The 18,044-nt window shown below is 41.0% G+C and overlaps 1 protein-coding gene across 1 annotated transcript in view; it reads right to left on the bottom strand.

Moving 5' to 3' along the window:
• The window catches only part of spata5 (spermatogenesis associated 5), a 110,134-nt gene that overhangs the window by 75,714 nt on the left and 16,376 nt on the right, over positions 1–18,044 (bottom strand). The window contains exons 11-14 of the mRNA XM_034882951.1: positions 12,601–12,755; positions 5,541–5,750; positions 2,251–2,304; positions 1,854–1,933 (exon numbers count right to left, since the gene is read on the bottom strand). Coding sequence (XP_034738842.1) covers positions 1,854–1,933; positions 2,251–2,304; positions 5,541–5,750; positions 12,601–12,755 — 499 coding nt within the window. The remainder of the gene's footprint in view (positions 1–1,853; positions 1,934–2,250; positions 2,305–5,540; positions 5,751–12,600; positions 12,756–18,044) is intronic.

Here is an 18,044-nt window from a genome sequence, read left to right as displayed (position 1 = left end):
AGAGAGAGAGAGAGAGAGAGAGAGAGAGAGAGAGAGAGAGAGAGATAAAGCACTTTGGACTTTTATTTCATAATTTCACTTTCTTTTCATTGTTGTTTCCAAACCCAACAAATCTTTATTTCTCGCAATTATCTTCTCTAGGTTCTCGGTCAGCCAGTTTGGTTTCAATTCTCTCTTTTTTTCATCCATCCGTCTTTGCTTCTAGCATTCACTGTCTTGTTTTTGTCTCCCCTAGTTTGCCTCTCTTCATGTCTTCTTTGTGTCTTCTTCATTTCATTCCACCAGTTGAGACTCGTGGCAGGTAGGCTGACAGATTTACAGGTGCTTCTCATCTCCTGCTTCGAGAGGGAGGATGAAAAAAACAAAACAAAAAAAAACACACTACAACAGAGGCTGTCTGGTTGTGTCAACAGTTTTAAATTCTTCCTGGCGTCCGTGAGCCACTTCATTGATTAAACATGGCAGGAAGTGAATAAGGCCAATAAATAACCTTTATAGATCAGCGCTAAGTGCAATATCAAAATGGCGAGTTGCCTAGAGGCACGGGTCCAGCCCCGCGTCTGTCGCAGCAAGCTGGCAAACTCTCATGCTGCACTGTATTATTAGCGAAAGCTGGCAGCAGCTCGGTGGGGGATCTGAGTATAATCGCCAAGTTTAACATCAAGATAAGGAGGGGGGCTCAATCATACTAAAAAAAAAAAATAAAAAAAAATAAAAGGCAGAACTTGTCAGTCCTGCCGACTGATTGATGAAGACAAGTTGCAATAAAGTTGTATCCTGTACACTGGAAGTGAGTCAAGACTGCACAAAACATCAACGTACAAATACTATGTGCCAGGTCGCTCCGGGGAACAACACACACTCCAAAATGCAGTCTACCGATTGGCCTGGCTTGTCTAGCTTCGTAGTTTGAATAATGGAACTGGTTCGGATATAAGGGTAAAAAAATAATGTCAACAATAAGGGGATTGAGTTACTGGCATTTACAAACTCTTTTTTAACAAATTGAAATTCTGTGATAAGAATTTCAATGAATGGTGGTGATTCTAATAAGAAAAGGTGAGATGGAATAGTATGGAAAAGTTCGAAATGTACAACTCTTAAGATATAATACTACATTTTGTGATCAGAGGGACTTTTAACAAAACCAAAATGTGTAACGTGTTAGATGCTGTGTAGCTTTTGAAGCATCTGACCGAGGGCTCCAATATAGAAGTTATAGTGGCAGCTCGTTGGCCTTTCTGTGCTCCTTCCTACAACATTTAGTTTCATCGACTGGTTTACCACAAAGCATGCTGCATATTTGGCCTTCCCCATCTGCCATGGACGGGCACAATGAAGTGTTTGTGTGCCTCCGGTCTGTGTCCTCTGTCCGGCCCCCGTCCTCTTTCCTTTAAGCCACAGATGTTCCCAGTGCCATCCCACTGAAGCGCCTCCGGACAAGACTGAGTTCTGTGTTCGCCGGTAGCGAAAAACCGCCAAAGTCTAAGAGGACACCATGGGAACCCGAGTGGCTGGCTTTGATAGTGCAGTCATGCAGACATTTTGGGATGTTTGCTCCATTCATTCATAAGTGAATCTTTGTGAGACAAGCTGGGACACAGGCGCGGGATGGTAAATTAAAGCAGACTGCAGCGATGACTGTGCGCTGATTTGTCATTGCTTGACAATGAATGACCACAGTGCTGAAAAAAGTGAACAGTGGACAGTAGCAGTGGCCAACAGTGAACCTTTGGAGAAATTCATCAAGTGGGCAGGGGCTGTGTTATTCCTTGTTAACTTTGCAGCCTCTTGGCATCTTTTTCTTCTCATTCTAGACATCTTTCTATTGTGTTAAAAGTAACCGTGCGTACCTTCCTCTTTCACTGGCCAGAGCATCAATCTCATCAAAGAAGACGATGGAGGGAGCGACGGCCCTTGCCTTCCTAAACACCTGCGAGTAGCGTTGGTAACAATAGAGAGGAAATGGTAAAAACAATCTAAAACAGGATCAATGAATCATTCTCAGCACAAACATACACAGGAAATACAGCACTCCTTACTGTCATACATTACATCTCAGGTTTATTACTCCGTTCATTACATCAGCAACTGAAAATAGTTTGGATGGTTAACGTGGTCCAGAAAGAATGTCAGCTTGTATAATAATAATAATAATAACAATAATAATAATAATAATAATAATAAAATAGTATAATGAATGTATACATTCATTGCAACAATCAGGTTATGGAAGGTAAATGTACATACCTCTCTCACAGCTCTTTCAGACTCTCCAACATACTTGCTCAGTAATTCTGGACCCTAAAACAATCAAGTTTAAACGTTATTTGAGTGGTAACCTTTGCTGTATAATTTGACATGGTGACAACATGTCTAGGTACTGCATTATATTGTTTATTAATAATGATTTGTTCCAAGAGAAGGTATGCTGAACCAACAGATCCCTACAGATGATGACTGAGGTTGAGTTTAAAGTATCTAAAAGCAGGAAGTCATTGCCCTCATCTTCTGGACACTCCTGACTAATCCTGGTGCCACAATGTTGGGAGATGGTTTGAACTGAGAGGTAACATTCTGAGCAGCAGCTGCTGTTCCGTGGCGTCTTTTGGAGATTAAAAAGAGAAACAGAGTGCAACAGTGATAACGTAGCATGGGAATGTCATGAAGGACAGCAGGGTGTGTGTGTGTGGTGTAATTCCACAGTGCTGTTCACATATTCACTGGTTTATGTTTGTGTGTAACATCTGTGGTTCCCCAGGCAGATGAAGAAATTTCGCACTAAAACCTTTTCATACAGTACCATGTTTTCTACTTTCCACACCCCTGATGATACAATAGTAATGTGAATGCTGCCACTACCACTGTTATTACCACTGCTGCTCTTAGTACACATCAAAATACCACTACCAAGACAACATTCACACAAAAATATGAAAACACTTTTTTTTCATTTCTGCCATCCGTCCACACTAAAGTTTTTTTGACGCCAAAACTGAGCTATTCCATTATGATCTCCAGAGTGGATACGTTTAAAAACACCAGGATTTTACTCATGTTTTAGAGTGGATTGCAAAAACTGAGCTTTAAAAAATATATATAAAGTATGCTGCAGAAAGTTTACAAGGGAGACTTGCAGTCATTCTGAAACTCCTCGCTCAGGCTTCCTGTTTCTGCTTTGTCCCCCGCCGCTGAAAATAAATAAATAAGAGTGGACACTGGACACACATTCAAAATCCTGGTGCGCCAGTTAGATCTACGTTATTTTGACGTCACATTTGTGCGAACATGCTTGGATGTGTCAACTGTAAAATGGCTCTTTAGCAGACAACAGTCTGTGTCCCAAGTCTGTCCGTCCCACCAGATGGTGGCTGAAAAGCATGGTTTTGTTGTGTGCTGACAAAGAGAGACGAGGAAGAAGAGATTAAGCCATGTACCAATGAAACATGTCAGAAATGTCACAGAGACACATACTGTGTGCTTCATGCTCTTTTCACACGCTAACTGCATTTAGCTGGGATAGTGTGCACATTATCTACAAATACTGCCACAAACGCCTCTGCTTCTACTACTCCACCTAACACTACTTGCAGTACTGCCACTGTTAATATTACTTTTTTTACTACTACAACTAACTGAACCTCCTATACCCTCTCGCTCTTTTCTTCTCTACCCTCACTCTGAAGCAGATAAACATCCACTCAGCCTTCAGAAGAACTTCCTCCCCTTTCAACACCTCTGGGCTGATGGAGGAGACGACACTTAACTCCCAGCCCTTTTGTCTCCTGCAGTAAGTGTGGAGGTTGACTCATTAATCCCAGGTTCCTCTTTCTTCAGGCAGGGCCAAGGACTGGACATGGAGGGTTTAAAACCATTGACAGTGTAGAGATACAAGTGTGTGTTTTTCTGTCAACAGGGACTCTGTGTGTGTGTGTGTGTGTATGTGTGTGTGTCTGCAGTGGGAGGAAACTGGAATTGACAAGATGATAATAGGGCTTTTTCACACAGAGGAAACAGACTGAGCTTTAAAGTAACCACATTTGAATCTGAATAACGTATCTATGTCAAAGCAACCGCTGCACTGGAAAAACCTGATACTGTTATTGCAGATGCTTGAGAACGGCTTTCAACGGAAGGGACAGTTTTTAGTATGTTTTTTTAATCACCTTGGTGTTAAATACAAAACATAGTTGAGCAACAATGATATACATAAGTGTAGGAGACATAAGCAATGTCTCCTACACTTTGGATAAGAGTCTTAGTTAGTTTAGACCTAATTGGAGAATTAAAAAATACATTTGTCTGCATTTGAAGAAAACCCAAAGAACGTTGTCCCTGCACATACCACAGCATCATACATCATAAAAAGCTAAATAAAACAAAACGGACAAAAAAAGCTTGCAAATCCCACCCACATTTGCTGATGGCTTAATGACCCTGGTTGAGATATCCTGTCAAAGCTTTTGGTCTCGCATGGCAACAGCTTTGCAAATGTTACTGATCAAAAATTCAACAAGATGATCAATCAATCTCTGTCAACCAGGCATGAATGGGCAGAGGTGCGGGTGACCGGGGGGGGGCAGAGAGGATGGGGTGATGAATGAGAGGGGACAAACACAAGGTTAAAGGTCAGACAGGGAAGCTTTCTGCACAGGAAGTTGGGTAGTCAGACAGCCTCCAGGTCATCAGGGAAACATCTCCACTAGCACTACTTTGACATAATCAATACACTGTGTATGCAATACGTGGAGGATTTTTTTGGGGTATTTTAAATGTGTATTATATACTAGATGGGTATTGACCCTTTTAAACACCACAGGTCCACCACTTATTACATAAAACACAAACTTTTGTTTTTTTAATAGTATTGGAAATACCAAAGTTTCCCAGGATATCAAATATGTAAGGCTGGCATTTCGAGACATAAATGTATAAATGTATATGTACAAAAAAGCAGAAGACATCCTGAATATTGCCCTCTGATGGAATGGCGCAGTTATGAAAGAAATATGGGTTTGAATATTTAACTCACAAACTCGTAAATATCACAATGTGTTGATGAAAACTTGGGACGAGCTAAAGGAGAATGTACTGTATATGATACATGTCTGTCAGTAGAATAGCATTATTTTTTTCAAAACTTTAAGCTAAAGGGAAAACAAAGGGAAACTGTTTGTAGGGGTTACAGCAAATCAACGTTCGACAACTTTCCTTTGGTCAGGTGGTTATTAGTGGTTATCAGTGGAAACAATGCACAAGTGCTATTTGCACCGATAATCAAAACTAAAAATTGCATCCCCCGGCACATATGTTACTATAGAAAAATGGGTACTGTCACCTTTTTAGAATTTTGGTACCAAAGTACAGGTTCTCATGACAACCCTAACCTGTGATACATTATTTGATCATATTGATGCACTTGATGTACTTTACACTAAACACCACAAAAAAATGGCATTATGTTGTGTGTTGTCAAGACAAAAAGAATAAAACATACCATTCTTAGAAAATAGAATTCTGACTCATTGATGAAAACTCACTTTAATGGCCAGGAAGTTGAGCCCACTTTCATTAGCCAGGGCCTTGGCTATCATGGTCTTGGAGCAGCCTGGGGGCCCATACAGCAGGACGCCTTTAGGTGGCTGGATCCCCATGCGGATGAATGCCTCAGGGTGCCTCAGAGGCCACTCCACAGCCTGCTTCAGTTTTAGCTTCACCTCCTCCATCCCGCCTACATCTGACCAGCGGACCTGCATGGAGCAGACCAGGTAAAATGAGAGAACTTTTCTTTTTTTTAAATTAAAAAACACAAATGTTTTTTGATTTACATTTGCATTGCAGTGCTGTGGCAAGCTACATGGTGCTTGTAAAAGATTAAATGCCCAATAAAGACCCTTTAATCTTTGTTTATTTCAATGCACAGACAAATAAATATTTCACAAACTTTAGCATTTTTTGTAACATCAATGAATGCAGCATAAGAGTTTGGCATCTACTATCCTATTAATTAGCCAAAATCAGTTTTTAATACCAGTATGTTTGATTAAATTTGCTGAATTTACATTGTTGCATTGGACCATGAGGTACATATCAACACTGGTTAAAAATATTTATGAACAATATTAAAAGATAAAAATATTGAGGCAGAAGAAGATGACAAATAAGAAGATGACAAGTAGGAAGAAAAACAATGATGATAAAGATGATGATGATGATGACAATGACGTAGTTCAAAAAACTATTTTTGTTGAAAAAACATAGAAGGAGTAATAAAAGATCAAAAAGTAGTACTGGAAAAAGTCAAAGAGGATGTACCTAGTAGTACAAAAAGAAGTAATCAAAGAATTAGATGAAGTGGAAGAAGAAAACCAACAAGGTGTAGTATTACTAGAAGTAGCAGCAGAGTGCACTGTCTGTCGGGAATCTAATCAAAACTCTGAATTAGACTGCGCCAGGGTCGGTGGTAATAATCAATCGCACAATAACATGCAATCCAACAAAATACACCAAATGTTTAAAGCTGGAGGTGCACAACAATGAGAGGCCAAGTACTAATAAATGGTCAACATTGATATACAGCTCTAATACAGTTCTAATCTGTGGCAGCTCAACACACAAACACATCGCCCACAATTAATGCATTGGACCAAACAAACTCTGATTGCACGCTGATGTCACTGATGTTCTTGTAATCCATACGGAGGACTCGTTTTAATTTTCTGTATACTGCAGAGAACTGTAAGTTCTTCCAGGCGGATGACGGGGTGGAGGGAGGAGAGGAGGGGAGTAAAATATAAAAGCATATTTGGATGGAGATGGAGGAACTCCGGGCTCGGCTTGAATCAGGGAGGCTCTGGACAGAGTGAATAACAACAGACGGAGTCAGCCAACAGCTGTCTGTCCAACAGATGGAAGGAGGGAGGAAGGGAGGGAGAGTCCGGCAATGAACAACCGGAGGAGATAAAGCAGATAAGAAGAGAAGCCCTCATCCAAAAACCTCTCAGACCTCTCTCTCATCCTTCCTGTCTCCGTCTTCATTACCAGTCCATTATACCCTCCCTTCTCCCCCATCTTTCTCTCACTGTCTTTTTTTGATCTACCTTAATTTACGGTAACTTCTACCCTGATTATTGAAACTGGGTTTATTGTATTCCTGGTAGAAATCCGGTTTGGTGCTAAAATTATTTGCTGATTAATCAATTAGTGGATTCACAGAAAATTAATCCCAAATCATTTTCAATCACACAAGAGGCACAAATGCTGTTACTTTGGTCCCAGCTTTTTGAATATGAATAGTTGCTAGTCTTCTCCAGTTCCTATGATTGTGAACTGAACATCTTTTAGTTTGGGGATGTAAAAATCTCTTTGACGACATCATCCTGGGCTCTGGGGATGTCAAGGTGAATGGACCACATAGACATCAACAGATGTCAGATAATAGAGAATCAGAAAATCTGTTATAACAGATAATCAAAATAATCCTTAGTTGCAGCGCTAATCAGATGACCAACAGTGCATGTAAATGCAGTGCTCCTCTACCTTCCTCTTCTCACCCCCCCTCTTTTTGCTCCTTATCAGTCTCATCTCTAGTGCACTGCTTTCTTTCTTCTCTCACTTGACCCTCACTATCACGCCATCTCCTGCTCTCCACCTTAAATACTGCTGCTTTCCACTCTGCCTTAGCCTCCTTTTTCACTTCTTCCTCTCCCTCTCTCGATAGTTCTCCCCCTCACCCTCCTCCTGCTCTCCATCCAGAGGTAACACATCCCAGGCCACCGGCGCCGTCTCCGGGGAACGAAGCACCTAATGGAAACCTGGCGTCTGGCCACATACTGTAAATACCGAACAATTTATGGACAGCGCCGAGCGAGACAGAGGAAAAGACAGATTGAGGGGAGGGGAGGGGAGGGAGGAGAGGAAGGGAGAGATAGGAGCGTCTGCAGAGATGAGGAGATAGGCAGGAAGCACGCAAGCGAACCAGAACGCTCATTTGAAGGCCCAGAGAAGAATGAAATGAAATTAAAAGAAGTGCAGTAAGATGAAAGCAACAGTAAAACCGGTTTATACAAAGAGAAATGGAGGAAACAGGTGAGCAAAGAAAGACGGGTAAATAGATGGATAAGGAACGAAGAAAAGCAAAGAAGACAAAAGAGCTGGATTTAAAAGAAGTGCCATGGCCATTCTACAGCAGTTAATCTGTTTAAGGGGTAGTGATATACTGTTTATGGGTCTAAATTGAATTCAAAGTTGAAAAAGCTCAGAAATGCCACAATATAATTACGTGGACAGGGTACTGCCAGGTTAAACATTTACAGTTTCACGACAACTGAGCAAACTCATTCTGCAGATGAAGATGATGTGTGAAGCAGTTTTTTTTTGTGATCAATTTACAAAAAAATGTTTTGTATATGTTCAAACAAACAATTACAAACAATACACTGAGACAAATGGAACGCATCCCAGATCCAAAAACCCCAGAGAGGAAAGCTGGGAGACAAAACAACACATGTGGAAACAGACACACACACCAACAGACACACACACACACACGACAAGGAACACACTTTGACTAGACTATGTTGGCTATTTTAGAAAATTGGGGTTGACCATTTTAAATCTAACTTATCAAAAAAGTATCGTCAAACTTGCGTTCACATTCATTTTACTGCAGAATGAAAATTGACGAACTTGGTGCTTTCAAGGACACTCTGGGATATTAAAATGTGATAATGCACAGCTTTGCTTTAACAAGCCATTTCATGTTCTACTCCATATAGCGTACACTGTATTAAGCAAATCTTAAGGGGATGAGGATATACTACGTCCTGTCTTTGTTGAAAAAAGGTTGCTGTTCAGCAAGGAACACTGAGGTCTCGGAAAAGGTTTCACAAATGCACCACAAAAAAAAGGTCTTAGAGAAGCCTCTTATTGCAGCTGCATGGTAATAGTAAGTACAGCGTAATATAACAAAAAAGGAACTCAATATTTACTACGTCTCTGCAGTCTGATCAACATAGATGTGATTGTAATCAATAAGCTTAAACAGCAAGACTACTGATAAGGTACTTCCTGATGGGGAAGAGGCCTTGTAAAAAACATTATTGCATGTTGCAATTCAGTAAACATTTCTATGATTTGTGATATGACAGCGTACCCAGTATGATATGAATTGTTTTTATTTATTAAGCAGGGGTGGAAAATGTTCAAATTCATATAATATACAGTATAGTCAAACTCTAGCAAGTACAGCCCACTTGTCAAGTAAAGAACATGAATTCAAAACAAATGCTAAGACTGACATGAAATCTGAAACTGCTATCCGAACCAGATTCAGTGGTTTAGGAGCTTTAAAAAAAGGGCCTCCGACTTTACCGGCAACATCCTCAGAGCCGCCAATCATCCCTTCTTTCCACCAAGGAAGCCGTTGTGCAACACAACCCTGTGAAGTCTCATCTTCCTCCTTTTTGTTGCCTTTATTTGGGTACGTCTCTGCAGACGTTATGGAGTCATTGTAAGAAACAACAATGTAACGTTACATTAATTGCAAGGTGCTTTTTGTCACGAATGAAGTGGAATTAGAAGGCAATGTTTTGACTCACACCTCGCTGTGCTGCGTTTTTCCTCCTTTGCCCCTCCCTTACTTTTGTACGAGACCCAGTTATTATCTTTTACTGTTGTTTTCTGAACTTTACAAGGGGCCTCTGAGGCTCTGGCCCTTTGATGGGGTTGAAAGGAGGGTGTGGGGGACTTCTCAGACAAAAAAAAATCCCAAGGGAGAAGAGGAGTAACTTTAAGAGGGATAAATGGGCTTGTTATACAGCTGCCAAATGGAATTATTAAAGCCAGACTTCACTGTGTAGGATTAGTTTTTTTTTTTTTTTTTAAATAGCAAAAAAGTAAACAAGTAAGATGTCAAAAATGGGAAGAATGTCTTGTCACAAAATAAACAAAGGATTAAGAATGAACTCTCAATTTCTTTGTATTACATATAACATAAATTGAGAGGGATAATCTGCCAAACTCAAATCTCTAGATATGTGATCTGAGAAGGTTTCTGAGGAACTTGAGGCGTGTATTCATCCGGCACCACTGGAAGTTTCTTATATAAAATGGATTAGAAACAAATGTTTGCACTCATGTGGATATAATCAAGTCCGGGGCTCTGCGGCTAGCCTTTCAGCTGAGCAGCGGTAGGAGGATAGACAAAAAAATTCCAAACCCAAACTCACTCCTCTCTCTAGTTTCCAGGAACCGGCCGCAAGGACTAAATGTCTCTGGGTGAGCTCAGTGCAGAGTGTTGCAGAGAGAAGAGGGGAGGCGGGTGGGGCTGAAGGGATAGAAGGGACGTTTCTTCTTCTCCTCTTCTCTTTTTTTTCCTTGGTTGCTGGCAGGAACCGTCAGCGACTTGATCTGCTTTCAATTACCGGTGGAGGATGATGTGAGCCCTTCCTGTCCGTTATGTCTTGCACATGCAAACTCCAAAACATCCTGGAGTCTCACCACTGTCCTCTCATCCCTTCTTCCCCTCCCTCCCTTGCTCTCTCCCTCCCTCTATCCGCTGGGAGCAAAGTGATTCATCTTCATTGCAGTGGAGGGTAAAATGGCCACAGGGTCATTTCCACTCTTCTTCAGCCTGACCCCCATCTTTTTAAGTGTTGGTGATTCAGTAGTCAGTGGTCCAAAGAGTAGTTAAGGGATTTTCTGAGTGTGCATTAGGAGGAAAAAGAGAGCTGCTGCTTTTAGTTGTTCTTGTGGCAATAAGTAGTGATGATGTTTGGGTAAGAAATGTTCTTATTTAAATCCCAGAGTGATAAAACCAGTATGCGTCCTTGCCAGGGCCATTGCAAGGTTGGATGCAACTCAGACACAAACTAATGTGGATTACAAACAAAGGATCCAATACAGATTGTGCCATTAATGATGTCATTAACTAGACAGGCTTCTAAATGATCATATGTAGCACTCATCCTCGGTTGAAGTGTAACCAAATGGTTTTTTTTTCTTCTGTTGGATAGCTTGTTCTTGGTTTTTTTCTAAAGCTGAGGAACAATTCTAAACTTAAGCACATTTTGTCTCAAGCTGAGATGCAGATGATGATCACTCTTCTCTCTAACTCCGTATTCTCTTTTGACCCAATGCTCTAGTGTCTTATGTAACACAAATCTTGATTTATTTGCACTGACTCCCTATAAAATGCTGACATGTGTTAACTACCATAGCCTTCTATCACCAGTACATCTCAAAGCTCTTCTGATCTCAGACCACTACTTTTTGGTCAGGGAATGAGAACTTGAGAACTCACACCCTTTTAACTTAAGATATGTGTACCCCTTTAAAATCAGCTGAAGACCTACCTGTTTACACTTTTGTTTAATCATTTACACGATTTACACACAGTTGTGTTCCAAATAATAGCAGTCCAACATCATTAACCTCATAAATCTTATTTTTGGTAGAAGTTCTATTTCTTCATGGCAAATACTTTCCTAGTAAGTGATGTAGTCATAGAAAACCAACAGACCCAACAGTCATGACATGCATGATGCTCATTCTGTGTAACTGAATCTGTACCTGACAGGGGCGTGTTTAAAATAATAGCAGTGTTGTGTTCAATTAGTGAGGTGATTGATTCTGTGAAGTAAAAGGCTATAAGGAAGGAAGGAAGCAAATGCCAAAAGCATGCTGGTTATTTCACACTGAAATACTCAGCAAAATGGGTCGTTCCAGCCATTGCTCTGAGGATCAGCGGGCTTTGATTAAAGTAGATTGGAGAGGGGAAAACATATAAAGAAGTGCAGAAGATTATAAGCTGCTCAGCCAAAATGATTTTAAATGCCTTGAAATGGCAATCAATAGCTGAATGATGTGGGGAAAAAACAGTCAACTACCATTCGAATGGATGGAAGGATAGCCAAAATGGCAAAGGCTCATGATCAGCTCCAGGAAAATCAAAGAAGTCCATGTGAAGCGAAATGTGCCCATGGGCATGCTGGTCTTACAGGGAGGTGTGTTCAGGTGCATTCTTGGCGAATTGCTATCTTGAGGCAGCAGGAAGCAATCGCACCATTGACCAACAAAAACCTGGTCTAAAGTCAGTAGCACAGCCTTCTATTGTTATTGTAACTGTAACGCCTGCTTCACCTCATGAAGTTTTGTTGGCATAGTGCTCGTGCCATATACAGTATGATCAGCTTGCGTGCTTTCACTTCACACACATGCAGACCAGTTTCTTCTCCTGAAAATCTCTCCTTTCTGCTTAGTAAATCCACCATCATAATAGCAATGTGCCAAGGTACAAATGCCCCCGGCTTTTAAAGGGAATGGGAGATATCACTCTGTTTGGTTTATTGCATGTTACGCCCAAAACACACCTATGATAATCAAGACACTAAGTACAACTCTTTTGAACCATATGCCTGGCACAAAGACCCTTTTTTCTGCCGTTAAACTATCAAAGGTGGATTTGTACATGCCCTAAACACATCTGCACCAGGCGCTTCACACCATGCGCTTAGATCATTAAAATAGAGCCAGGTGAAGAAATTTGTAAATGAGGGAGCTAGAGAGAAAGGGAAAGGTAATCAAGAGAGATTGCTATACCTTTGGGACGTCGATAGCGACTTCCCTCATTGCACTTGGCTTCACAACAGACATGGCCCACTGGAGGTCCTGCTGAGTGACGGTCACCGTCCCCATCAGCTGCTGGTCTGATGGTTGGTGAGACCCTCCCAGTGCTCGTCTCAGTGCATGCAAACCTGTAGAAAGAGGGTTTACATATTTTAAATCTGTCATTGGATAAGCAGAAGAAAAAGACCGAAAGGGGGACTCGTTTAGAAAATAAAACCCTGTGATTTGAGGCGTAAAAGGGGGATATGAAGTGGCTGTTTGTTTGCCTAAAGAAGTAATGCTTGTGTTGTTGTGGCTTTAGGGTTTTCATTCCAAACCCACATGCAGCCTGTCCAAATTTTTACTCAAAACATTCAGGCTTGAACACGCTGTGATGATACACGCCTAACGAATGCAAATTTTAAAATGAACACTAATTCCCCTTTTCATCGAAAAAATAATAATTGGGCTTGTATTATTGGGGAGAAAAGAGAGTAGGCTGAAGGGAAGGGAAGTGCAATTGAAGCGCTTAAGGTCTGAATACCCTCAGTTCCAGACACTTTAGCATCTGAACAAAAAGCAGAGAGCAAAACAAACACTGATGCATCAATATCAAGAATGAGCCTTTGTTAGCCTTGCAAAAGAGGTCATAGCAGGAAAAGGAGACTGCTTTGGGTGCAGACGGTTATGCAAAATGTGAAGGTGGTGAGTGATTACAGACATATTTCTAAAGCAGAAGATTGTATGTATTTACAGGAAACGTTATCAAACATCCATGCTCTTCCTGCATCGTGCTAATAAAGCTGTGTTAAGTGGTCGGAGTTACATCAGGCATCCGAGGTTCCAAAAGTAAAAGTCCTATTCCTGTTCTGCAAAATGTTACCGTAAGTCTAATTGATGGACATGGAACCCTCAAATCATCTGTACAAATGATGCATAGCTGTGTGAAAATATGTTGTTCTTTAATAAAAAAGTCCCAAATCTGTGAACATACAAAAGTATGAAGAGAAGTCAACAAAAAACATCCAATTGCTATGCTTAAAACGCTATTGGTGAACTAAAGCTAACGGTTATGCTTTGTGGAAACACTCACTTTTGGATTCTGGGCAAATAATGAATGAATTCAGCACATGAGTCCACTTGAGATTTGCCCCGAATTTAAAGTGCATTACAAATAAAATCTATTATTATTATAATTATGAATGGCTATAAGTGTTTTGTACCAATTACATAGTATTGTGCTACAGCTCTAAATTACTCAACATGTTTATTCTTCCTTGTTAGGGTTTTTAGTGGTGCACAATTCTTCAGAAGTCAAATTATAATAAGGCAATGGCCAAACGCAAACCTATAACATACTGAATATTATCCAGGAGAGTCCAGTGTTTTATGTGGATACCATGTAAATTAAGTTAGCGGCTCCTCTGACTTCCCAACTTTTTTTGGCTACCCTCTGTCACTTTGGATCTGTCCAGGAAAAGTTTCCTGGTCTCGTATTGTTGGACACCAGGCGGTTGTGGTCAGGTACCTTGCTCACAGGAAGTCATGTAAGCATTGCTGCAGGAACTTCCTTTTCTCCTTCCAGTCTTTCACTGTCAGTCAGAAGATTTAAATCTATGACCTTCCTGTCATAGGACTTCTGTTCAACAACCACTTGAGAGGAAATGAAGATTGATTGAGGACCTTATTCTACAGCTTGTCCTCAGCACAGGATTGTTATTTCAGAATTACGTTTAGTTCAAGGAAAGTTTTTGACTTTCCCAAAAAGACTTTCACAAAATCAAGCAAAAGCCTGAAATGCCGGTCATGATAGAAGTCTGCAACAGACATTTGCAACTTCACTGAGAGAATCAGTCAACTATACAGGGAATATTTTGGTATTTTTCTGTTTGCAATTTCCTCCAATTTACATTACATAAAAACAGGGTCTGTTGGCTGCAATATTGCATACAATCATTACTAACTAGGCAGAGAAAAATGTGCGAGAAAAGGCTAACTGCGACAATGCAGAAAACACCATGTGTGCGTCAGCTTGCATCCAGCTGAGCAGAGTTAACCCCTACAGGTGGGAGGACACGTCTTCTCTGAGTGAATTACGCTCTAAATGTGGTCAACGACTAGTATTTACAAAACCAGCAACCACATTTCCAACCCAAGAGTTGGGTAACAGTATATTAGACACACCATTCATTTCCAATGCACATGTGCAAACACACACACAGAAAATGTTGGTTTCCTCTTCTGAGCTAATGGGGGGGTGAGATGGGTCGGCAAGGGCTGGAGGGTAACGGACGTGGTCCAGGGAAGGGGGCCAAGGAGCAGACAAGAGGCAATTTACGATCAGACCATATCCTGTTTATGTTTTCCAGGACTCATCAGACTAGGAGGGACAGACAGACAGACAGACAGACAGACAGACAGACCGACAAGGAGGGCAGAAGCAGAAACACAATTGATGCGAGCATGTTTGTCTTCAGCGAGCATGCCAGGTTGAGGTCAATGTGTTCCCCAGTCCCAGCCTCCTGGTGTCCGATGCCTCTCTCTAGCTCCTTCACTCTCCATCCCCATCCACCCACCCTCCTTCTCACCTTGATCCCCAGAGGTCAACCCATCACTCCACCTGGCTGCCGCTTCAGCTCTTCATCTGCGTTAAAGCTTCAGATTGGCGTGGCTTAGACTGCACAAAAACATCTGGTCTGGGTGGAAGGGAGACGGCAAGACAAGACCGGATGTGGAAGGGAGCTGGGGCGAGGAGGGAGATGAGGAGCAGCAGCCACAACACCATATGCACTAACCCCAAACCATCAGCCTCATTCAGGGCTAAGAGGATGATTGAACAGGAGACAAAACCTGAGAGTGAGAGACCGCTGTGTTCTTAACATGAAGAAGGCCAAAGAAGAAAGATAAAAAGGGTAAAAATCTACATCCATAAAAACCCGTGTAACTCATTAGCATTGATAGGTCTGGTATTTTATCAGAGTAAAAGTTTGGCTTTTTGGAGGTCATGCAGACTCTTCATTTCTCAAAAGGTTTTATTTCTAGACTTCAATCCTCAAACCAGCATCTACAGTTGGATAATCATTTATAGCTGTAAGCACAGACCGACAGCTACTTCAAATGATCTACTAGGTACACAAGTCCTGGGAACTAAAAATAATCCTGACAAATGTTTGATAAATGTTTTTACCAAAAATAATCTGAAACTATCTAGAGTCAATCCAGCCCTTTTTCAGCAGTAATGAAAATCCTTGCAGAGAAACAGCCCGACCAGAAGAGAAAGGGGGTTTATAAGCCTCAGAGCTCGGAGTCCAGCCTGGACGCCCGGAGGGCAGAGGAAACCTGATTCAATGATGTGACTTAAACATTTTGCTTTAGGGATTCTCTGTCTCCTGACTGCTCTTGGCTGACTCCAAGCACACATTTGGTTTAGTTATGAAAACATCCGATGGGAAGGGAGGACGGGAAAAAAGAGGCAACACAACACAATTTAATCCGAACCTTATGTGGACTCATTTGCTTTTTCTGCTTTTTTGCACTCCGTCTTTCTAGAATGCTTCAAATTCGCCAGAGATCTAGTGGGAATTGAGAGAAAAAGGGGCCCCTGATGTACAAGAATGCACATTTGCAACACATCACACCAGGGCCAAAACTAGGTAGGGAAGAGAGAAAAGAACTCATTTAAACACACAGTTAAAGCTGGCCAGGGAGAAGAGTGGTTATTTGTGGTTTTTAAACAGAAATGGTCTTAATTATGTGGGTCCAAACAGGCCTTCCCCAAAATCAAGGCCATCTCTTTGAGGGTCACCTCCGCTGACCCTTGCGCCAAATTGGCTCCCTCTTTACTAAAGCCTCAAACCCCTGAATACAAAACACTACAACAGAGGGAGCACATACTGGACCATGCAATCCAGTAAAACATCCCTGCACATTCCAAACTGTTCCTCAGGATCTGAAATACATTCAGGATCGGGAACAAGGCCGGTCGAAATATTTTAGCAGTATTATATAAATACTGTGAAAGTGTCAATAGGCTCCATCCACAGAGAAATGCACATATCCTGTATACAGAAAGGTGCCTTTATATGAGTTGTCAGCACTTCTGTAAGGTTATGATGTCACGTCACAACCATACCATATATATTTGGTTACAATGTACATGAAGGTATCTACATAAGAGTGGAATGATACGGTCATAAACATGTCATAAACATCATAAACAAGTCCTAAATGTTTATAACATAATGCTTCTTTTAATAAGTGTCATTTGGTTTTGTCATGAGAACTTATGGTTAGGGTTCATGTGTCATGACAGTGTCGTGTCACTTTTATGTAGATACCTTCGAGTAAAGTTATATATGTGTGTGTGTGTGTGTGTGTGTGTGTGTGTGTGTGTGTGCGTGTGTGTAGAAAGTGCAGCTACAGTCCAGTAATAGTAAATTTTCAGGAGACAGCCGTTAAAATTGAGGGTTTCAGACAGAGTATTTTTTTAACATTGAAAGTCTATGTAAACATGTTCTAGTAGAAACCCAAAATACAAAAATGAACCTGAAAATGAGCATAATAAGGGGTACTTTAAAGAAAAAACTGGGGAAAAAAGAGCGGTTTCAGTAAATGGTTATGTCAGCATGCACCAGCAGTGTAAGAGCATCTTTTGCTGGTTGGGGTATAAGAGGTTGGTTTGCCTCCACTTCAGTAACATTTATCCAGTGCACCATACCTCTTACAAACTACTCTTGTGTCCATGCTGTGTTGAAAAGAAGCTGCTCAAATCTTTGAGCCACAACAGGTCCACAGCCTGGACAATAAACCAGCCCAGCATGTATCAGCCACTGCATCGGAATGTATGACAGCAAATATTAACATGAAAATGCAGTAGAAAAATGCCAAAGATATGTCTCTATTAGTTTGTCGTTATCATGAATAAATACTGTATATATGTTGATTATGTGTAGGGCTGCAAATAATGAATAGTTGTTTGTTCTATAAGAATGCCAGAAAATTGTGAAAAAATGCCCATTAGTGTTTGCCATAGCTCAAGATGACATCCTCAAATGTCTTGTTTTGTCCACAAGTCGAAGATATTCAGTTCAGTGTCATAGAGGAGAGAATTTTTTTTTTGAATATCTTCAAATTTAAGAACCTGGAATCAGAGAATTTCTTCTTTTTTTTATAAAAAATGTTGGCTTCAAAAAATTCAGTATTGGCCAGGCTATAAACCACATGCATTATGTGCACTGTGCAGCTGTATAATGTAGTTTCAGTCATGCAACTGGAAGTAAATCCAGTGAAATGTCTGAGACTTGCCCTCAGCTACAAGGGAGGAAGAAAAAAAACAAGGTAGGAGGTGCACAGTGTTTAAGTAGTTTCCAGTGTAAGACTTCAAAAGCGAAATACCCACAAAGCTCCATTGTCAGAGACAGCAGATCATCACCCACAGA

The sequence above is a fragment of the Etheostoma cragini genome, chromosome 10, assembly GCF_013103735.1.
Source record: "Etheostoma cragini isolate CJK2018 chromosome 10, CSU_Ecrag_1.0, whole genome shotgun sequence".
In the NCBI taxonomy this organism is placed as follows: Eukaryota; Metazoa; Chordata; class Actinopteri; order Perciformes; family Percidae; genus Etheostoma; species Etheostoma cragini.
This window is presented reverse-complemented; position numbering and strand designations above follow the sequence as displayed.